Source organism: Culex pipiens, chromosome 2, assembly GCF_016801865.2.
Source record: "Culex pipiens pallens isolate TS chromosome 2, TS_CPP_V2, whole genome shotgun sequence".
Lineage (NCBI taxonomy): Eukaryota > Metazoa > Arthropoda > Insecta > Diptera > Culicidae > Culex > Culex pipiens.
In genome coordinates this window covers 161020934-161044631 of record NC_068938.1, presented here as the reverse complement: position 1 = coordinate 161044631, position 23698 = coordinate 161020934, and the positions used below count along the sequence as shown (strand labels likewise).

Sequence of the window (23698 nt, the reverse complement as noted above, 5' to 3'; positions counted from 1 at the left end):
TCACCTTCGACTTTCCAGCTCAATTTTCGCCGCCATCCAGTCTAGAAAACTCCCAACCCGTGTATAAATCGCCGGCATTCCCTCCAATCCGCACAGGCCCGACCCGAAGCTCACGATCCCGACGACGTGCCACCGATTCTGGAAGATTTCCATCAGCGGCCCGCCGGAGTCTCCACGGCAAGAGTCCCGCCCGCGTTTTCCACCCACACAAAGTTGACTCTCGGCGAAGAAGTTGACCTTCTTCCGGTACGCCTGGGCACACTTGGCCATGGCGTGGCCTTGCAGTACGGTCTTCAGCTTGCGTTTGCTGTTGGCTGAATGGTTGAATTAGTGGAAAAATATCACATGTTTAGGGTTTTGTAAGTAAAGTTACCTTCTGTTTCCGTTGCTCCCCAGCCAGCAACGAAAAGCTGAACTTGTTGGATGTTCAAACTATCAGCTTGTTTCTGGGTTGGGATACAAATTGGTGCTATGGACTCGGTGCTAGCAACTCGTCTGTCAAGCTTCAACAGTGCAATATCGTTCCTTATATTGATGACATTTCTGGTAAACTTCTCATGAACGATCACTTTTTGAATTTCGAAATCTTCATGAACTTCGTTACAATACATCTCTCCAAAATAGTCGTAGACACAGTCCGGTCTAGTGTCCAAGTCCCACTCGCCAAGTCGAACAAAATCTCTGCAAAAAGGCACAATCTCTAATCAAATCTCCTCTGACGAACATCAATAAGATCTTACAGTTTCCACTTGTCGCTCTCCCCCACACAATGCGCCGCAGTCAGCACGTATCGATCGTTGATCAGCGATCCTCCACAGCGGAACATTGTCTTGTTCCTTCTTCGATAACCCAACACAGCCATCCATGGAAACTCGTCGAGATCCGTCTCCATACCTTCATAGATTCGATCAGACAAACCAATCGTCCCGCAGTCCTCGGCGTTGCTAAAGCTTGGACAGCACACCCGGAGCTTCCTGCTCGTCGGATCGTAACCACAGTGGAACGAGGTCACGTACCGGTATTCCTGGATTGTGCCGATTTTTTGCAACTGTTCCCAAATGAAAGGACACTTCTCTGCGAGGACGCACCGTCCACGGTTTCCACCGGGAGTGATGCAAGCGTCACCTAGCGCTAAATAAGAAAATCGTTAAATTTAGTTTATAAAATTTTGATAGATATGAAAAAGTTACCACTTGAACCAAGAAAAAGTGCTAAAAGTACAAGCCAAGCCATCGTGTAGTTGTTCCAAGAATATCTAGCGTGAAACTGGTGTGCTCCTGGATGTAGGCGCGAGATTAGAAGGAATGACGATTTGTGGGGAATTGGCGTTGAAAAAACCGTAGGTGTAGGAATTTTTGACGTACCGAGTGCCAAGTTGTGATAAGAATAATGATTAATTACGCTCAGAGCTCTGGTAAAACGTGATTGAAAGAGTTTGGGTTTCCCGTGATAGGCGAAACAATCAAAAAACCCGATTCGACCAATTCTAGGTTGGCTAAGTTCTTTTTAACAAATTGCAGTTGGTATAAATCATTCAAATCAATTAATTAATTAAACTTTTTTTTCTATTTGAGAACAGAATTATTCAATCAAATAATTCATTTTGATCAATTGTGAAAGGAGAAATTATACCTTAATTACGGAAATGAATTATATTTGTAGTTTATTATTTGGCTCAAACTTTTTGGGGGCCTTTCCTATTACCAAAAAAGCAGTTTTGTGTTTTTGATCACCCATACAAGTCCAGTTACAATTTTGGCACCAATTCTGTTCAATTTGTTCAATTGTGTGTCTTTGGCAAAGTTGTAGGTAATAATGAACCCTTTTCACAAAAAATAGGGATATGGAAGATTTTTTTCCATATTTTTTAATTATCTTATTTTAAAGAAAAATGCAATCTAAAAATTTCTTCAAATCCATTTATTTTTGTTTTGTGTTTTACGGGATAAAAACTGCTTTATGAGCAGTTCTCTATGAAATCGGTCTATTTCATTAAATTTAATTTTTGTATTTTTTAATCCAGCTGAAACTTTTTTGGTGCCTTCAAACTCATTTTACATCAACAGTTTGCCCATATAATTTTCCATACAAATTTGGCAGATGTCCATGCAAAAAAAAGATGCATGAAAATTAAAAAAATCTGTGTCTTTTGATGGAATTTTTAAATCTTTGGTGACTTTGGCAAAGTTGTAGGTATGAATAGGGACTACACTGAAAAAAAAATTATACACGGTAAAAAGAATTGCAACAATTTTTAATTTCACTTTTTGTCACTAAAACTTGATTTGCCAAAAAACACTATTTTTATTTTTTTTTCATTTTCTTTCCAACTTTTCAGAAATTTTCAGGTTGAGCAAAAAATCTATGGCCGAGTTATGAATGTTTGAATCAATACTAATGTTTAAAAAAATTGAAATACTGGTCGCAAAAATTTTTCAAATTTTTTATTAGGTAAATAAAAAAAAAATAGTCTCAGTTTTTATTTTTTTAAATAAGTGCCTCTATATATTTTGCTTTTGTGAACTTTGTTGATACGACCCTTAGTTGCTGAGATATTGCCATGCAAATTTTTAAAAACAGAAAAAATGATGTTTTTTATGTCTCACCCAAACAACCCACCATTTTCTAATGTCGATATCTCAGCAACTAATGATCCGATTTTCAATATTGAAATATGAAACATTCGTGAAATTTTCCCATCTTTTCGAAAACAATATTTTCATTTTTTTAATCAAAGCTAACATTTTATAAGGGCGTTATTTTGAATGTTTGGCCCATTTGTAGTGTAGTCTGCTTTCCAAAAAAAAAAAAAAAATAAAAGTGGGCAAACGTGGGCACAAATGAAAAAAAAAATGAGTAACTGATACTATTATTTAAAAAGTTGCCTTAAAATGGCTTTAACCTGCAAGCGGTTCCTTTTATAAAAATTTCACTAAAGTACTTTTTGATTGCCAATGCGATTTTACATCGAAAAATTAAGTTGAAAAATTTTTGCGACCAGTGTTTCGATTTTTTGAAAAATCAGTATTGATTCAAAAAGTCATAACTCGGTCGAAGATTTTTTGCCCATTCTGGAAATTTATGAAAAGTTGGCATTTGATGTCCACTAAAACATGTAAGAAAATGAAAAAAATAAAAATAGTGTTTTTGCCAATCAAGTTTTTTGACATAAAGTGAAATAAAAAATAACCAAATTATTTATTAACCATACCTAAAACTTTGCCCAAGACACCAAATCGATTGAAAAATTCCTTCTAAAGATACAGATTTTTGAATTTTCATCTATCATTTTTGTATGGGCATTTGTCAAATATGTATGTAAAATTATATAGACCAACTAATGATGCAAAATGGTTTTTTTGGGCATAACTAAGGCACCAAAAAAGTTTCAGCCGGATTAAAAAATACCAAATAAAAATTTTACCCAAAAAATTGTTTTGCTGCAGTTTTTAACGTAAAATCGACTTTGCAATCGTTATATGTACATTTAATTTTATAAAGTGTACCATTTTAGAGATAATTCCACTAAAAGCTTATTTTTTATCTACATATTTGCAGTTTAACGATTTTTTTAAGTAAAAGTCCTTAACTGACTATTTCTGAATATACTTTTTGTCAAAATGTTCAGAAAATTTCCAAAAGTTTTGATTAAAGTATTTCAAATAATATCATTCTTAAACAGCACATACTAGAGCTGCCGTGCCTGATTCCTCGTCAAAAGCTAAGCATAAAAAACATTTTCCACAACCTTGACCTGGAAATAATTTCATTCATCCCATTTACTTCCGGAAGCCCTTCTTAACTGCTTCATTTGCCACACGTTAACCTTTCAGCCGGGTCCTTATTAGCCACCAAAAGGAGACGAAGAAGAAGCCCACCATCACCTTGGTGACATTTGCAATCAGCCCAGTCACATTCCAAGTTTCTTCACCCACCAACTTCCGGTTGCTGTTTGTTGGGCTTCACCTTCTCCACACTTCTACTCCCCAGCTCCAGTACCTAATGAGTACCGACGCCACTTCCCACACCCTTGACACCTCGAAGTCGTCGTCGTAGTCGTTATAATATAAGGTTTCGTTCATTTTTCAATTAACCGAAGGAAAAGTGGCATAAATCTTACCGCAAACTCACGAGACCGCAACGACGCTTGGCCTGGTCCTGCCCAGCCCAAAGTGGAAAATTGCCTCGGAAAAATCACGACGAAAGTCGGAGGAATGAAAAAAAATGGAAGTGAGTAGAAAAAGTAAACCTAGAAGAGAGAGGCAGGTCGGGCCACACCCAGGAACACCGAAAGGGCAACAGACCTATAATTTTGGCGTCGCGACGCCCGGAAAATTTATGCTAGGCGTACTCTGTGTGTTTGTGTACGTGTGTTTGCACACCACATAACGTACACCTACTACCACTCTCATGAATAAACGTGACGAGAACGAGATTTATGATTGTTCCGCATGATAGCGACGATAATGTCGTCGTCGTCGTCGTGCAGGTTGTTGAAGTTGTTTGTTACTGTTTGTAGTAGTTAACAAAGTGCGAGTTAGCGAAAAACGAACAGGTTATTACGCGTTTAGCACCGCGATCAGCGCCGGAAATGCACGTGGGTGTGTTTATTTTAGGACGCCTCCGATGTGACGTGTTTTGGAGTGATAAATTAGGCGTGTGTTCACCGTTGCAACGATGACGAATGCATTTGTTTCTTGATAAAAGAACATTTTTTGACAAAAACGGGAACATTGATTTTTTACAATATTTTGTGAATTGAGTTAAGAGATTCTATAAGGATGAAATAATAAAGACCACAAAAGAGTTTTAAAAGTTTAAAAGTAACGTAGGAATTTTCTGAAAAAAAAATTCTGAAACAGTTTATAAAAAAAATCACGGCGTGATGGAATTCACAGACCTCTACACAGTAAAAAATTGTGTAAGTTTGAAGGTGTAAAACTGACTTCCAGCTGTAGCCAACTCCGACTCCAGCTTTCAACAAATTGTTGACTTCGACTCTGACTCCAACTCAATATGAAGAATATCTGAGAATTGTAAAACGAAAATCTAATAATAAAACACACATGTTTTTTTTATAATTTTGAGATTTTCCTCAATGAAATCAAATTAGTTTGCCCAAGAATCAACAATAACAGATTTTTATAGAGAAATAGAAAATAAAAATCAGTTGCATCTTTTTTTGTTTGATATTTATTTTTGTGAATTTAAATTCTGACCCCAATGATACTTTGATTCTTGTATTTACATAGAACATGAATATGGGTAATTCTCCACCAACTCACACCGCAGTTGCCCCGACCCCTCTTCGATTTGCGTGAAATTTTATCCTAAGGGGTAACTTTTGTCCCTGATCACGAATCCGAGGTCCATTTTTGATATATCGTGACGGAGGAAAAACACGCGGAAAAAGAGGTGGCTTTCAATAATTTGCAGCCTGAAACGGTGATGAGATAGAAATTTGGTGTCAAAGGGACTTTTATGTAAAATTAGACACCCGATTTGATGGCGTACTCAGAATTCCGAAAAAACGTATTTTAAAATTTCGTGTTTTTTCTTACTTTGCTGGGTTTATTTTTTTTAGTGTAATAATGCTCTACAAAGTTGAAAGCAGACAATTAAAAAAAATTTTGATCAATTAACATAAAGGGTTTGCCTATAAATATCATGAGCTATCGCGATTTTATATAAAAAAAAAGTTTGATGGTAGAGTTAAATTGACATTTGGTCTGCTGTGACCTATCTTGTGACAACGACCATTTTGATCGAAAATGAGTTAATGATGTTGTTTTGCTATACTTAACAAACACTACAAAATGCTTTAATTCGATTGCTTAAACAAGTTTGGCTCCATTATTCATAGTTTTGAAATTATTTACCATCAAACTTTAAAAATCGATTTTCTCGAAAAGTACTTAATGGTCGTTGTCACAAGATAGCACACAACAGACGATTTAAAAAAAAAAAAACTTTATGTCTTTAAAAAAGTACTGATAGCGATCCTTTATGAAATATCTCTGTATCGCATAGCTTTTTGTCTATCATACAAAAATAAGGATTTAATTTAAAAAAATAAAATCTACATACAATTTTCACGACGTCCGTTCTTGGACTTGGAGAAATATATCTTATCACTGCATTCATTAACACTCAAACACTCGGGTAGTCATTTGACCCCTATTTTTTTCTTAAAAATTTCATAACTTTTGGTAGAATTGACCAATTTGGATGCTTCCGGTTGCAAATGATCCAGATTTGTCTGGATTTTTAACAGTAAGATGGGAGACAAATATGGTCCACCTTTACCGGAGATATTCCGGATTCCGTTGGGGTAACTCGGCCCTCCTATTTGGGTTTTTGGTCAATATAACAAAATTTATTCCACAAAACAAAGCCGCAAATGATGCAAAACTTCTAGACATCATCATAATACATCATCCTGCATAGATACATGACATGGTCAAGTCTTTCGGGCACCGGAACAGGTTCCAACCGGAAACGGTTCACTAAGCTGATGTCGATTGGTGCCTAACTGGAACTGGCTCCCGTAGGACTTAACCATGTCAATTATTTTGGCAGAATGATGTATTAGAATGATGCCTTGAGGTTTTGCATCATTTGCGGCTTTGTTTTGTGGAATAAATTTTGTTATATTGACCAAAAACCCAAATAGGAGGTCCGAGGTACCCCAACGGAATCGGGATTAACGGTAAAAGTGGACCAGTGATGCCACTTGGTTTTTTAAAATGTCTGTAAAAAAGTCTGTGTATGTCTGTGCATTTGTCTAAAATTCAAATATATCAATTCACAGTCATTGAAATCCATCAGAAATTGCGTTTTTAAGCATTTGAAGACTAACGAAATAAGTATCGACAAAAAAGATTACTAAAAATTAATTTAATGAAGTTTTTTTTTAAAAGTCTGTGCACCTCAAAAAATGTCTGACACAAGCTCAAAAGTCTGTGAAACACAGACAAATCTGTGTATCTGGCATCCCTGAAGTGGACCGTATTTGTCTCCCATCTGACAGTTAAAAATATAGACAAACCTGGATCTTTTTTAACCGGAAGCATCCAAATTGGTCAATTCTACCAAAAGTTTTGATTTTTTTAAGAAAAAAATAAGGGTCAAATGACTACCCTGGATCTTTTTCAACCGGAAGCATCCAAATTGGTCAATTCTAAAAAAAGTTTTGATTATTTAAAGAAAAAAATAAGGGTCAAATGACTACCCGACGTTTGAGTGTTAAGTTTGTTTGACTATTTAAAATAATAAATTATAAATAATGATAAGTAATCGTTTTAATGTTTCAATAACGGAAAAATGTTAAAGTGATGAGAATTGCTCAGAACGCTTAGTTTGCAAAAAATTGATTGATTAAAGATTAATTAAAAGTTCACAATGTAGATTTCGATGAGTACAATCAATTTGATAGAGGACTCCTGAGTTTGCTGTTAATTTTTTTTTATTTATTTTTTAGTGATGACCTTACTTAGCCTTTTTGTTGTAATAAAGGCCCTATCATATCTTTAGGTAGATCAAATCGGGATTTACAAAAAAAAGTTTAAAAAAGTTAAAAGTTGACGTCATAACTGTCGATTACTAATGCTCATACAAATTACTAGTGTTTCTATTATTGATGTATGGCGCCTTGTTTTAACTGTGTCCATTTTTACAATTATAAATTTTAAGCATTTTTGAGTGATGCCAGTACACAGAAAATAAATTTATATTGTAATATTCATCAGGGAATGGTGACAGATTTTTTGTCAAATGAAATGTAAAATATTATTTTTGTGAATTTTCATCACACGGCGTGTTTTCTGGGTAACCTTAAGGAGAAAAAATAGTCATCGCTACTGTCAAATGTGTCTTATAGGAAATTTTCTCAGCTTTCAATGCTTCTAACAGCGAAATGTTTCATCGGGAAATTTCTGAGATATCTATTTTTTAAATTTTTTGTTCTAAATTCCTTTATTATTTATTGTAAACTTTATAATAACTATTCTGGAAACTTGTTAAATTATGTTTTTCATGTGTCATTTACTCATCAAAATGTGCAAGAAACAACTTTAGAGAAGGTTGCAAATCACTAAACCTTTTTAAAATTAAGTTTAACCGCGTTTTTGAATATATGGGATTTATTCAAAAATCAAAATCATAAAACCTTCTTAAAAATATTATTTACAAGAATTTAAAGATAATTACACAATTTGTGTATACAAATAAACAAATATTAATGGATTTTTTTTGAATAAATATGATACTTCTTAAAGCATACATGAACCGGGAACATGGATCCAAAAGATGATTTAAAATCGAAAATGTACTACCAATTACTGTTGCAAGGTTCAAAAGTCATATTCTCATGTGTATGAAATAACGAAAAAAAAATTACTGTTGAAAATGCATTTAAATGTAGGAGTAAAATTTGTGTGTTTTAACTCTGAATGTTGAAAACACTGCCACATACATTTTTTGGTTTAAACATAAATAAAATATTATTTAACAGAAAAAAATATGGAAGCCTCTGTTCCATTCCAAACTATTTTAACAAAAATCAAAGTATTTTTAAAACGTTTTAAAAAGATAACATAAGACTTTTATAATATTGCTGATTCCTTGATCATTTCATACAAAATAAAAATAATAAAAATCATTTCATACTCATGAAAAGTTTTTCTCCTGAAACTCACCACAGTCATTTTTAGTTCAATTGTGAGTATATAACATGTTTTGTATCCATGCAATTGATTAATGTTTGGTTAAGGAAATATGATTTTTTTTCATACAAATCTAGTGATATCCTAACTAATCTCAAACTTGCAACAAAAAAAAACGGTTTTTTCAGCTTAATTTAAGCTAAATCCAAGCATAAAAGTGATATGCGTAAACAAAAATTATGTTATTATCTTTAAATTATTGTAAAAAAAATAATTTAATACGGTTTTATGATTTTCATTTCTGAATAAATCTCATATATTCAAAAACTCGGTTAAATTTAATTTTTAAAATATTTAGCGATTTACAACCTCCTCCAAAATTGTTTCTTGCCTTATTTTGCACATTTTGATGAGTAAATGACACATGAAAAACATCATTTGACAAGTTTCCAGATTAGTTATTGCAAAGTTTACAATAAATAATACAGGAATTTAAAACAAAAAACTTAAAAAATAGATATCTCAGAAATTTCCCGATAAAACATTTCGCTCTTTGAAGCATTGGAAAGCTGAGAAAATTTCCTATAAGACACATTTGACAGTAATGATGACTGTTTTTTCTTGAAATGTTTGTTCTAGAAAACACGCCGTGATCAGTTTGTTGATTTTTTTTCAAGTTCACATTTTTACACATATGAGATTTCCAAAGAGTGTCCACGTGATTTGTGGATAGTACCTAGGTAAAATTATTCAACCAACAAAATTTCCAACCATCCAAAAATCAACTTTTTTTTTGTGTATGAAGCTGTTAAATTTAATCAAATTGATGAATCACATGAAAAATACTGCATAAACAAAATGGTTTCTGAAAAATCTCTCAACCAAATATACTAAGGCTAATAAAAATATGTTTTAAAAAAACTTCAAAATTTCAACAGAAATTTAACTGCAATCATCTGAAATCAATTTAAAATGCATTCCCCTGCGTTTAGAATCATTTTCAGAATGTTTGGGTTAATTAAAAAATCTTTTGAAGTTTTAAAAGCTTTCGATGTTTGGCACAGCAACATTATTTCATCGCTTAAATTTTTGTTTTCGCCAAACATTAATTTTTTTTGAAAACTAATAATTGCAAAACAACTGAACTAGCGTAAAATGCATTTCAAAGAGCTTTTCCCTTTCAAATGTTCAAACTATGGCGTGTTATTTAGATTTTTTTGTGCATACAATTATTTGCGTAAACTAATGTTTGATTTTACGAAATCTTTTTCATAAAATAAACTCTGATCAACAAATAATACAATTGGAATTCAATGGATTACTCCCATATTCAGTTTAATCCACAAGTCCATTAGCTAAATTTACGACCACTAATGGTCACCTTTTTGTCACTATATCGCCCTCAATTTCAGTCGCAACAAAATTCACCCCAAATTTTGGACATCTAGTCCACGACACATAGATCACCCACCTCCGCCATATTTGAAAACAACTGCACAACTGCGGAAAATGCCCACAAAGTAACCATTTGGAGTGGATTTGCGTTGGAAATCCCTTTTTAGTCCATTTTCGCTTCAATCAATTTGGGCCCGTCAATATGGTGTCATTTTTTTTGCTTGTCCACCAATTGAATCGAGGTTTTGGGAGTGTCGTTAATTTTGCTGATGGTGACAGTTTTGTTGATTTTAATTTAGTGGGAAAATTAATGTGTTTTAATTTGTTTGGCAAAAATGTTTCGCTTTAAACCTTTTTTGTATTTATTTGAGATACTATGATTGGGTTAAAAGTTTGAATCATACAAATTCGTTTCTATCCTAAATTGATTCATACACCTTGGAAAAGAACCTTTTGGACAAAAATAAGAGTCCAAGAGTCCATCAAGTTGTTCGAGGGCATCAACAATAGCAATGAGCTCATTGAACCTCACTAACAATGTGTAACCGAAACCGAAAGATGACCATTTACCGATAACCACGAACCGCACAGTCCTTCGGCCGGAGAGTTTGCCAAGATTTGAATAAAATAGGTCATCCCCTATTTCGGCAAGCCAAAAACGGGCCATAAATTACGGCCCGGAACAGTGTACGCTTTATATCTACATCTGGCCAGCATCAAATTCGGGAGTGCGGGAGTCCCAAAAACCGAACCCAACAACTGTTGACGGTCATTTAGCAGATTATCGCTAATCTCAAGTACCCCCACCCCAAAATTGATACAGACACACACAGCCGTGTCCAGGACACGGGCACAATTTGTCCCGTTTTGGGAACCGCTTCTCGAGAGAGAGGGGCGTGAGAAGTGAAAGGGGCCCCCTTGGTAACAGATTTATGCGAGGCCTTTGTTGACCTGAAGAGGATTTGAATTTATTACGATAGGAAAAGGTTTTTCGGGATCGGAGATTATTGCATTTTGTTGTGAACTGCTAATAGCGGCGATATCTGGACGATCGAACGTCTGATAGAGATTTGGTTTTATGGTCCTATAAGCAAATGGTACGAAAATTGATCTGGAGTGGAGTTTGCTCGCTTTGAATTTTTTCCGTTTCTTGAGATTTTCATTTCATTACAAAATCAACAATTAAAATGAGAAATGAAAAGTTATAAACGAAAAATGGAAATCGGAAATCAAAAATTAAAAGTGGGAAATGCGAGATGAGAAATAAAAAAATGAGAAGAAAAAAAAAAACATATTCGATTGAAAACATTAATTGATTCCCCTGACCCAAGTTCCATATTACGTTCTCCAACATCCAGCAAAACGGATTTCCCCGGAAATCACGCAACCATGAGATGGAAATGATTTACAGCGTCGTCGCACATTGTGTGCGTCATAATTTCACGCGTCAGTGAGGACCGCTTTTTCGCAAACGTTTGATCTTCGGTTCTAATTTACGATCTGTTCACTAGGCCGACACACAGAGCTGCGAGAAATTTTTCTTAGCATTTTCACGACTTTGGACAGTGGGTGTTGATTCAGGAAAAATGGTAAAATTTAAATATAATTACAGAGTTTTTCGTGTTTTGTGTAACGTTTCAATAAATTGTTTTTTTAAAGACATTTATAAAATACATTGTGACGTCTTAATTCTGATCAAATGTGAGCAATTTAATTAAATCTAATCATGTGTGAAAATAAACAAATAAAAAGTATCTTGTAAAGGGATGGAAAAAAATTAAATTTCAAACTGAAGAAAATAATTTTGATCGAGTGATTATACAATTGTTTAAAAAATAAATACGCAGTTTAAGGGTCTTTTTCAATTACACAAGATGAGTTATCATTCCTGCCTGTCTTCTATCATTTTGTCATCGCGTCTCAAACGCCCGAAAAAGTACCAGCAAATTGGAAAAAAATCTTGGGAAAGTGAGTTCCCATTGATATTTTGCACTCTGTTGGAGCAAATCAGATAGAAGAAACTTTGGCTGCTGTGCCTCTTGAATGTGAGGGAAATATGAAAATTAGTTCCGCCGTACAGCAAAGACAACTTTAGCAATAAGTTTTTCCAGAGTTTTTTTTTTGAAAAGGTCCTATAAGGGTAATTCTCTACCAACTCACACGAAATCGGGAAAAGTTGCCCCGACCCCTCTTCGATTTGCGTGAAACTTTGTCCTTAGGGGTAACTTTTGTCCCTGATCACGAATCCGAGGTCCGTTTTTTGATATCTCGTGACGGAGGGGCGGTACGACCCCTTCCATTTTTGAACATGCGAAAAAAGAGGTGTTTTTCAATAATTTGCAGCCTAAAGCGGTGATGAGATAGAAATTTGGTGTCAAAGGGACTTTTATGTAAAATTAGACGCCCGATTTGATGGCGTACTCAGAATTCCGAAAAAACGTATTTTTCATCAAAAAAACACTAAAAAAGTTTTAAAAATTCTCCCATTTTCCGTTACTTGACTGTAAAAATTTTGGAACATGTCATTTTATGGGAAATTTAATGTACTTTTCGAATCTACATTGACCCAGAAGGGTCCCTTTTTCATTTAGAACAAAATATTTCATTTTAAAATTTCGTGTTTTTTCTAACTTTGCAGGGTTATTTTTTAGAGTTTAACAATGTTCTACAAAGTTGTAGTGCAGATAATTACAAAAAATTTGATATGTAGACATAAGGGGTTTGCTTATAAACATCACGAGTTTTCGCGATTTTACAAAAAAAAAAGTTTTGAAAAAGTTACTTTTTGCGTTTCTCTTTGTTTTGTCGTCCGTGTCTGTCGCGGGTGACCATGAATGGCCATGATCGATGACGACCAACTTTTTCAAAACTTTTTTTCGTAAAATCGCGATAACTCGTGATGTTTATAAGCAAACCCCTTATGTCTACATATCAAATTTTTTGTAATTATCTGCACTACAACTTTGTAGAACATTGTTACACTCTAAAAAATAACCCTGCAAAGTTAGAAAAAACACGAAATTTAAAAATGAAAAATTTTGTTCTTAATGAAAAAATGACCCTTCTGGGTCAATGTAGATTCGAAAAGTACATTAAATTTCTCATAAAATGACATGTTCTAAAAATTTTTACAGTCGAGTAACGGAAAATGGGAGAATTTTTAAAACTTTTTTAGTGTTTTTTTCGATGAAAAATACGTTTTTTTCGGAATTCTGAGTACGCCATCAAATCGGGCGTCTAATTTTACATAAAAGTCTCTTTGACACCAAATTTCTATCTCATCACCGCTTTAGGCTGCAAATTATTGAAAAACATCTCTTTTTTCGCATGTTCAAAAATGGAAGGGGTCGTACCGCCCCTCCGTCACGAGATATCAAAAAATGAACCTCGGATTCGTGATCAGGGACAAAAGTTACCCCTTAAGACAAAGTTTCACGCATATCGAAGAGGGGTCGGGGCAACTGCTGTGTGAGTTGGCGGAGAATTACCCATAAGCTATTGTCTTTCATAAGTTTATTGGACCTTTTAAACAAAACTCTGGATTTGAAAATCTGTACCTAGAAAAGGGATTTCATGATCAATTTTGTGTCTTCTGCAAAGTTGTTGGCTGTGCTTAGAACTATTAAAAACATAGTTTGACTTCAAAAAAATCTCCGTTTTCTAAATTACTTTTTATCACAAAAACTCGATTTTGTAAATGTTAACCCACTTCAATTTTTTTAATTTTTGATATGTTTTGATCGACAAAATTTGCCGACTTTTAAACCATAGGGTTTAACCGAAGATTTTTTTTGGGCAAGTTAATTTTTTTTGCAAAACAGGGTTTTTGGAAAGTATTCGAAATGCATACAAAAACCCTTGAAAACTTATTTTAAGAGATTCAATAGAATTCTATATCAAAAAGTGATTTTGTAAATATGTTATGAAGTGCAAAATTTTTGAGTGATAACCATTTTAAGGTTCAATTATTCATCATATTTGTCTTTTTTTTTTAATTTAGAAAATAGTGTTCATCATTGTCCAAAAATTACTATAACTTCAAAAATATGCAATTTATCAAAATTATTAAAAACTATTTTCTTGTTTAGAATTCAATTGTACATCTAAAAATGATTTTTAGACTTCGTGTTATTTTTGTGTGTGTTTTTTAATACCATGAAAAACACATTTTTTTTTCAAAAAATCATAACATTACCATGTCCGTCCTTCTATAGCTCAAAAGATGATACTTTTTGTACTTTTTGTTTTGTTTTGTTTTTTCAATGAAAAAATAAATAAAAAATATGTTTTTTGAGTATAACTATATTTTTTTAAATTGTTATAATCATAACCTACAACATTGCTCAAAACATCAAATCGAAATCTTTAGATACAGATTTACGCATGTTTTCAAGACACGATGCAATATTGCTTATTTGGACTTAAGAAATCGATGGACAAAGTTTTATTTGTAAATAAAAAATGAATTGCTCTGCTACCAACAATTTGTTTATTTATGATGAATTTATTTAAAAAAAAACTTCCTAAACATTTTTTCCCGATCTTTGGTCTCAGAATTTAAATTAAAAAATAATCGCTCTATATTATTTTACGGTTCTATCCCATTCCCCAGAATGCCATTCCCCAGAAATCCATTCCCTAGAATGATCCATTCCCCAGAATCCCATTCCCCAGAATGGTCCATTCCCCAGAAACTCATTCCCCAGAATGACCCATTCCCCGGAAAAGTTTTATTTTTATTATGTAAGTAAATCTTTCCCAGTTCCTGAGGGGAACACCCTTGAAGAGTATCGGGGCCGGCATTTACAAAGCGGATTCAGTGGTAGTTTCATTCTCAACTTAATGTTAACATGTTATGGTTAATGTTAACATTCCATAGGTCGCCTCCCTAAGGTGTCGTGATAAGGTCCAGTTTGTGACGGTACACTACTTTCCCTTTACTAAGCAATCGATTCCAGAAGGGAAAAGTTCACCAGTTGAGTTGGTCCGAGCCGGGATTTGAACCCCGATCTACCGCTTACGAGGCGGAAGCGTTACCACTGGGCTACGTGGCTCGGTCCATTTTTATTGTGAATGTACCTTATTCAAAAAAATGATCAGTTTTAAAGTGTAAAGTATTTAGAGTGTGTGTGTGTGTGTGGTCCAATCCAATACCCGCTAACCTGTAGCGATATTATGGGAAAGTATAGTTTGTATCAGACTTTGTACATGCCGAATGCTGATACAACTTATCTCAGTCCCGGGTATTAGGTGGTGATAGCCCTCGCGCTGCTTCCAACGACCCGTTTCAGAATGACAGAGCTCCTTGCGGTCCAATTCCGAGGTCGCTGGGCATTGTTCGGCCCCGCCTAAACATAGAAGCAAGCATCTGAAGGAAACTCGATCTATAGTTAGACTTCCAATCCCGTCAGGCAAATCAGGGATCAGCGCGTATTTAATATGAGAAGATAACATGTTTCAACAATGCGGATCAATTCACTGCTAGAGTGTAAAAACCTTCTGATGGCCGACTGCTTAGCGTCCCTGTCCACCAATCCTAAGGCGTGAGTTCGAATCCCGCCTGATTCATTTTCGTTTTTGTTCATATTCAAAGTTCAAATTCATGATTCCAAATTTCAAAGGAACCGACCGGGATTTGATCCCTGAACCTTCTGCTTGTGAGGCAGAAGCCGTAACCATTAAGCCACGGAGCCGGTTAAAGTGTAAAGTATTTAGAGTTCAGCTTTATTGTGATAACTGCTGACAAAAGTTAAATGATTCCTTCTTTAAAGAAAGAAAAACTCTCTTGACTTGTGATAATTGCTGACGAAAGATGAATTTTCCCTTTAAGTCATAGCAACCTAGGAAGTAGTTGTCTTCTTATTCCAAAATTGACAAACTTACGCTAATCCTGCAACAATATGATTGTATAAATAGGTAAATTTTGTTATAAATCGCTTAGTAGACAGTACTTTCGGGGATGAATAAAAAATTATATCGATAGTTCCCGTAGTTTCGGAAATAGTAAAATATTTGTAACAAAAATCTTGGTGCAAATACTCTGGTTGATGTTCACCGTTAAAGTTGAATTTTCCCTTCTTTAAAGAAGGGAAAACTTGCTTGCCTGTCAGTATTGCTGACAAAAGTTTTCCCTTCTTTAAAGAAGGCAAAACTCTGTTGACTTGTGATGACTGCAGCATGCTGACGATTTTCCTTTAGCAGTTATCCCTAGTAATGAGAGTTTACCCTTCTTAAAGAATGAAAAAAAAAAATAAATGAATTAGTGTCAGCAGTTATCACAAATCAAGAAGGCTTCTTTAAACCGATTCTAATGTTGAATTAATGTTGAGAATTTAATATCATTATGCTAATTGACCATTATGCGCCATTATGCCAAATTATGGTATGCCAAACGGAACTATACTAAATGGCACTAAATCAAATGGGAAACGATGTTACGTTTTTCAATGTCATAAATATTGCTGGGGAATGGGTCATTCTGGGGAATGGCATTCTGGGGAATGGAATTCTGGGGAATGGGATTCTGGGGAATGGGATAGAACCTTATTTTACAATCTATTTGTAGACGTTTTTTGAAAGAAAATTCAAATTTTCGATGATTTTTTCTGCCCGCTAGTTTTTTGGAGAAATTTTAAAGGGTAATGCAGCAAAAACTTGAAATAAAATATGCATTGGCCCAAATGTGAAACAAAAGATTTCGGTTCGTGGGCAAGCATGTTTCTATAAAAAGATTTGCAAAATGATTTGTTTATATAGTGAGAATCTATGTACATTATGGTGTCCAGAATAAAATTGTTCCTGGAGCTATTATAGGAATGTTGAGCAAATATGAGCAACATCAGTCAACATTTACCCATTTGTTCTCAATGGAAAAGTTTGTAGCGAAAAAAATATTTTTTTTTATGAAAACCCCGATTTAAAAATGTCTTATTTGGTGAAATACATTTTTTACCAATTTCAGGCTCGCGTATCGATGGGTCAATCTTAACCAATTTAACAATTCTGAGCAAATCAATAAGTCGTGTGAAACACTTGACTCACGACAACTCCATTTCCGGCCGGACATTTCTGGCGCAACTTGCCATTAATAAACGCTCATTAGTCTCTATCACTGAACCTTTTGCTTGCTTGCGCCCGGTATCAAAACCAAAGCAATAACAATTAATAACACTCCGCATCGAATTGAGCAAAGCATTCCACCGCACGAAGCTCCAAAAACTCTTCCAGTCACAGCAGCGGCAGCCCCATAATTTCCCGAACTTTATTACCGTCGATTAATATCTGTCATTACTAAGCCAGGGCTGCCTTTCGGTGGTCGAACCGCGCGCGCGCGCACAAAATTTGCTAAAATGGACAATTTAGCGTTTTTAATTTTCCAAGAAGCACTCTATCGTAAAACCTCCGGGTCGGACTGACTAAGTTGGAGAATGCCTTGGCCGGTTGATCTTTCCAGCGTGAATCATCTCGATCGAACCTCCGGAGCCAGCGATTAATATTGAGGCTGGTCGCGCTGAACCAATGCGTCATCGGATTTATGATCCTCGCGGAAGGAGTGTGCAATAAAAATTGAATTTTAACCGTTTTGGAGCTTTACGAAGGGGTTTGCCTAAGGGGGAAAGGTTCTATTAAAATTTTATATCATTTATGAGCAGTTCTCTAGAGTTTGGTTAAGATTTGCTCTCGTAAATATAATACTGGATTCAGAGTCAACTTCGCAAATTAAAAAAAATAACAGTTCAATTGCTTTTTTTTAATTTCTAAACAAATACTTCGCTTTGGAAAATTTCAAAGCAAATTTATAAATCAAAAGTTTCCTAGAGAATGGAAGAAATAGTCTGTAAAGTTGGATCCCACAGAACTGCAGCGGTGTCTAGACAACCCTTTCCTCCAGCCACAACGGCTTCCAGAGAGACATCAGACGATGGACAGATCGATCGATTGAAATCGAATCGAAATCGTTGCAGGCCGATTTTATTTATTTTGATAGTGAGAGAGAACTTCAAGAATGCAATTATAGCTTGGTTTTATTTCCGTCTGATTGCTCTGCGCGTACCCATTTTATGACCAACTGGCGATGATGCCCGGAGGGTTGCTCTGGGAGATGATTCGGTGCAGATCTTTGCAGATGTGCACGAAATCGTGGGATGTGATGTAATTTAAATTGATAAATTCAGCGGGTTGAGTGGTATCACGACCACGGAACTAACTCAATTGGATGTGGGGTAGAAGTCGTTGAAAGCAATTAAATAGTTTCTATAAAATGGATTTACTTCTGAAAAAGTAAATCAAATTCAAACGGAACTGTTTGAAGCAACCCTGGCTATAATGAAAACGACTTGGAACAACAAATCCATAAGAACGACACTTTTCCTATTCTAACCTGGACCGACAATTTGTTTACTCCCGGGTTGCCCAGTATCCTGACTGAAAATCCCGTCCACCGTTTATACATTTGCATAATTGAATTAGTCACGCTACATTAGCGAGTTCTGTTCCAGTATCAATATAATATTTCACCAAACACCCAACCTAAGGCACCATTTGCTTCCTTTGCTCCGTCCTTTTTCACCGGAAGCTCCGTTAGTCCCAGTTATACGCCCCAGAACCAGCCACTTCCGGGGAAACGATTTTTTTTCTCCTCTGAAAGTCCGGCAGCTTGGCGAAATTAGTTCCAAGCTGCTGCCCATTTCGGGACCGTCACCTGCAGCGCCGGAATCGCTAGATGGAAGGAGGGGTTTCTAATAGACCGCGTTTTCCAGGACGATGCAGACTCTCATGATGGCCACTGACGATGCGGGGATTCCTGGCCAAGTTCGTCTCCAGACGAAAGTACTCATCAGGACGACGGGCTGACTTGGACGCACTTATTACAGGGATGCCTTCAAAAGCTAAATTTATTAGAAGTACAAAAAAGTCATTTTTTCAAGCTTCTTATTTCATCACTAAAGTCTGTTTTGGTCAACGCTATTGTGAGTAATTTCTCACCACCTCACAGACTAACTCACCACCCTACCCACTGCAAGTACCCCCCTAACAGCAAACTTTTTAATATGAATATCTTTTTACGAGTTTAGATATTATGAAATTTTCTCAACCCTGCTGCAATAGGAGGGGGTGGAGGGGAGTAGAAGCAGGTTCCATTCTATTTTTATGGCCGAAAGTGCACTTGGATTTTATTGGTGCGTCCATTTGCGCTAATTGGCTCATTCTGACCGCCCCCGCCAGCGGAGATGGCCGCGGGGCCATAATGTCCGGCGGAGAATTTTCTCCGGTGTCAGCGGTATTCGTCTGAGACGGGATATGGAATGTGAGGACTAAGTTGTAGGGCATTTGCTAAGGAATAAATATAATTGAAAGAAGTTGAAGCTATGCTACTGGGAAATTAAATGATTTTTCTTTTAAAGGTTTTGATAATGTATTGAGGTAATTGGTATTTTAAATCAAGATTGTTCTTTACCTCCGTGAATTTTATAAAAACAATATTATGGGCATTTTTGATCATTTTTTTTTAGAAATACTGTTTGTTCAAAATTATCCGAAGTCCTTACCAAAATATTACTTTGAATAATATATATAATCTACAGATTATCGAATTATGTAATCATAATTTTTATTTTTATCAAAATTTGTCTCTTTGACCATAATTGTAACTCCAAAAATGCTCCAAAGTGATATGATTGTGTGTAATCAAAGTTGGCCGCCAAAATGGTCCGAAGTTCACATCCAAACTACGCGAAAAAGATTCTTTAGATATTCGAGCACGTACTGTAATCCCAAATCTGAGAATAATTAAATTTACATTTTCAGTTGTGTAATTTATTACATAAGCCTACAAAAATGAAAAATATTTGGACTTGATACAATATGATCAGACTTTGGGGAACTTCAACTTAAGAGCGAGTTTTTCACCAATGTGTCACAGGTCGTATCGTGGTGCTCCTATTTGGATGAAACTTTTTTTATGAGTTCTCTATGACAAAGGGAAGTGGGGTAAAACGGGCATTGAAGTTTGAGTGCCAAAAAATTATAAACCATCTTAAAATTGCTCGCATGTTCGTAAAATTTGATCGATTCAATTTCTCTCAGTTGCATTTGAAAGGTCATTTGAATCCCTTAAAGATGTGCCATAAACTTCCTAGATTGATTTGACTTTTTCTCATGGCTTTGCCAAATAACTATTGAAAATGAATATTTCTAAAATCCCAATATCTTTTTGCAACAGCCTTCAACACCCATACTACCATAGATCAAAAGTGAGGGAATTTACGGGACTACGGATTTAACTGTTTGGCCAATCGCAGTTTTTCTCATAGTTTTATGATTATTCTATAAAAGCTATAAAAGCATCAGTGTTGTAGGTGTCATTAAAGAAATTCTAGATATCAATGAATTTACAAGAAAAGGTCAAGTTTTGAATATTCTTGAGCATTGAAGAGGCTCTTCAAAATTTAAAACCCTTCTTAACTAAAAATATAAGCTTCATTGTTCAAGTTTTTGTCAGTTCGAAATTTATCCCTGGTAACATTTTAGCTGTTAAAATCGCTATAAAACCTATCAGCCAAAACCAACATTAAAATTGGGTTTTCACGACTCTCTTAAAACTTTCATAAAACCCGTATTGAAAGCCATTTGGCTTTGATTGGCAACAGGTTTTATGTCCGAGGCATAACACCTTTTTAAAACCTTTAAATCGGCCCATGCTAGTTGGTTGCTGTGAATGCCAACATAAAACTTTAAAGCAATCAAGATGCTACCATGAAACCTTAATAAAACTAGATTTTGGATATTTGGTTTAAAAATGTTGAAATCTTCATACAATTCTTAAATTTGCATGTCAAAGCATTATTTTAGATCGATTTGATGTCTTTGACTTTATATTTGTGATTATATTGCTTTTATTTCTTATCGTGAATTGTTGGTAATTTAAGGTGAATTAATTCCAGAAAATATTATTTTCCACACATATTTAAAAAAAATCTATTCTAGAAACTTGATAGACTTTTAGCAATTGACGTCGAGCGCTACCTTGGTTGTATTTTTTTTTCAGGTATGCTTTAAAATTGATTAAATTTTGATTTAAAACGAGGAAAATTTTTATGAGATTATTAATGATGTCAATCAAAACAATGTAAATGGACCAAAGCCGAAGTGTAAACAAAGAGTCTGTCCTGCTCGTTCCTAATGTAAACATCCCCTGACGTAAGCAGGACAGGCTGTTTTTTTATACTTTGGTTTTGGCCGATTTACATTACTTTGCTTGACGTCATTAGTAAATCAAAATTGTAATAATATCTTCAACGAAAAAATTAATGAAAAAAATCTTATTTTCCTCGAATAAAAACAAACGTTTCACAATGTTTTTTTTTTCATTAGTTTATATTTAAAAGTACAAAATCTTTCAATGAAAATTTCAAATTAAGGCAACAATTTTTCTCTGCCCCTTTTTTTTTTTGATGAATTTATTCAATTTGCCAAATGTATTATAAATACTTTTCGATGGATTGTACAAGTTTTTTTCAGTGATAAAATTTAAAGCAATAGATTTGAAATTTCAAAGAGATGAGGGGAAACAATGACTTAACACAACATTTTCATTGGCCTAATAAAAAAATTACGTCATTAATTATCTCATTGAAATTTTTATCATTTCAAATAAAAATAATATTAATATCTTCAATTTTATGTTTTCCTGAAAAACATTTTTACACCCGTCACGTTCATTGCTAAAAGTTCATCAAGTTTCTAAAATTCATTTTTTTAATGGAAAATAATATTTTTTTTGGAATTATCTTACCTTGAAATACCAACAATCTGTGATAAAAATAAAAGCAATATATTCACAAATAAATCGTCGAAGACAATCAAATTAATTAAATCCCGAGTGGACAAAAACTTAACAAAGAAGCTTATATTTAAGCTAAGAAAGATTTTAAATTTAGAAGAGCCTCTACAGAGCTCTAGAATGTTCAAAACTTGAGTGTAAATATTAAAATTTTCATATTTTTATTGTTTGCTCTCTTATAAAACGTAGTATTAAAATTTAAATGTCGAGGTATCCATTCGAAAATGTTAAAATGAGCTATAAGTCCTTTTAAATTGTATGTATTACCATATGTTTGAATATTATTTCAATAAATCATAATCCCGGGACCAGATTTGCAACATTCTATAGCGCAATGGTAACTTTTTTTTTGTCTCAAAAAAGACAATTAATAAGGCTTGTGATTTTTTTTATGTGAAAATTTTAAAAGTCCTAATCATAACCTACAACTTTGTTGAAGACAACAGATCGATTGGAAAATCTTTTGTTGAGATACACTGTTTCGATGATTGAAGTGTCTATGTTATGCGACCAATCCACAACGTTCTATGGAGACTTGAATAAAAAACTGATGATGAAAACTTGTTTCTCTCGATATTGAAAAGGCATGGACAAAATTTCATAAAAAAAAAATATTTGAAAAAATACTTTAAAAAATACAAATTTCTAGAGCTTTTGAAAACTATTTTGAAACCGGATAAAACTATACAGCAGTTCCATATGAATGTGAAAGGGGTGTTCCTTGGCCAAAATAATAAGACCCGTATTTTTTGTTTGGCCATTAGGGTGGCCTATGCCGTGTTAGGGTGGTCTGAAAAATGTTCATTTTCGTCGATTTTCACAAAAACCACTTTTTTTTTCAAGAAATCATAAATTCGCTCCATTTCAACCGATTTTAGCTGTCTAGGGCGCAAATAAAAGATGATAAGTTTGACTTCCAATAAGAAATAAAGTGGAGTTTCAAAAATCTAGCCTAACATTTGAAAAAGTCTTATGAAAACATCAAATGCCGTTTGACGGTGTCTGGACCAAAGAACCTATATCTGAAAATATTTTTAACGGATTCCTCGGACAATCAAAAATTTGGCGAGGTTCATTAACAGGATTCAGAGATATGATTTTTTGAAAATAAACCCGGGTTTTTCGACGCGCAGCACGCAAAAACGGGAGATTGACGAAATCGGCAAAAAATCAACTTTTTTCACTAAAACTGCGATAACTCAAAAATTTCAGCAATGACCTATACATATTAGGGTACCGAAAGTTGCGTATTTCAATTACATCTTTCATTTGCGCCCTAGACAGCTAAAATCGGTTGAAATGGAGCGAAGTTATGATGTTTTGAAAAAAGTGCTTTTTGTGAATATCGACGAAAATGGCCATTTTTCGAACCATCCTATCACGGCATAGGCCACCCTAATGGCCAAACAAAAAAAACGGGTCTAATTATTTTGGCCAAGGAACCCCCAGAAAATTTATAGCCAAATCGAAGCACTTTTATTTTTTTCTTTCACATCCATATGGACCTGCTGTATAGTTCATTTTTTTAAACTGCAAAGAAAAAATCAGAATGTTAATGGATTGCTGTAGAAAATATGTTGTAATACAGATTAAAATTTAGTACAATATTAAAACAATATTTTTGATCTTCATCTGGTCCCATGTTTCCTTACTAGTAGCAATCCTTCATCGCCAAAATGATAAATCACACGAAAAAATCATCACCAGAGGCGTTGTCTTCCGTCATGTCAAACCAAAATTCGCTGCGGTAGGTCCCGCTGTGGTGCCCTCCTCCCCCGCCAGGGGGAGTTGGGACCAT

The 23698-nt window shown here is 34.6% G+C and overlaps 1 protein-coding gene across 1 annotated transcript; it reads right to left on the bottom strand.

Moving 5' to 3' along the window:
* Window positions 1–23698, bottom strand: LOC128092689 (CLIP domain-containing serine protease B4-like). Its single transcript, XM_052707036.1, has 4 exons — window positions 23605–23698; window positions 741–1125; window positions 374–681; window positions 1–314 (listed from the first exon to the last, which is right to left on the bottom strand). Exons 1-4 carry the CDS (start codon window positions 23696–23698, stop codon window positions 1–3), a joined length of 1101 nt encoding a protein of 366 aa, XP_052562996.1.

Coding starts and splice junctions, on each gene's coding strand:
- LOC128092689 (XM_052707036.1), bottom strand. CDS start 23,698: ATGGTCCCAACTCCCCCTGGCGGGGGAGGAGGGCACCACAGCGGGACC. Junction 1,126..23,604: donor GACGGAAGACAACGCCTCTG/GTGATGATTTTT, acceptor ATTTAGCGCTAG/GTGACGCTTGCATCACTCCC. Junction 682..740: donor GAGAGCGACAAGTGGAAACT/GTAAGATCTTAT, acceptor GCCTTTTTGCAG/AGATTTTGTTCGACTTGGCG.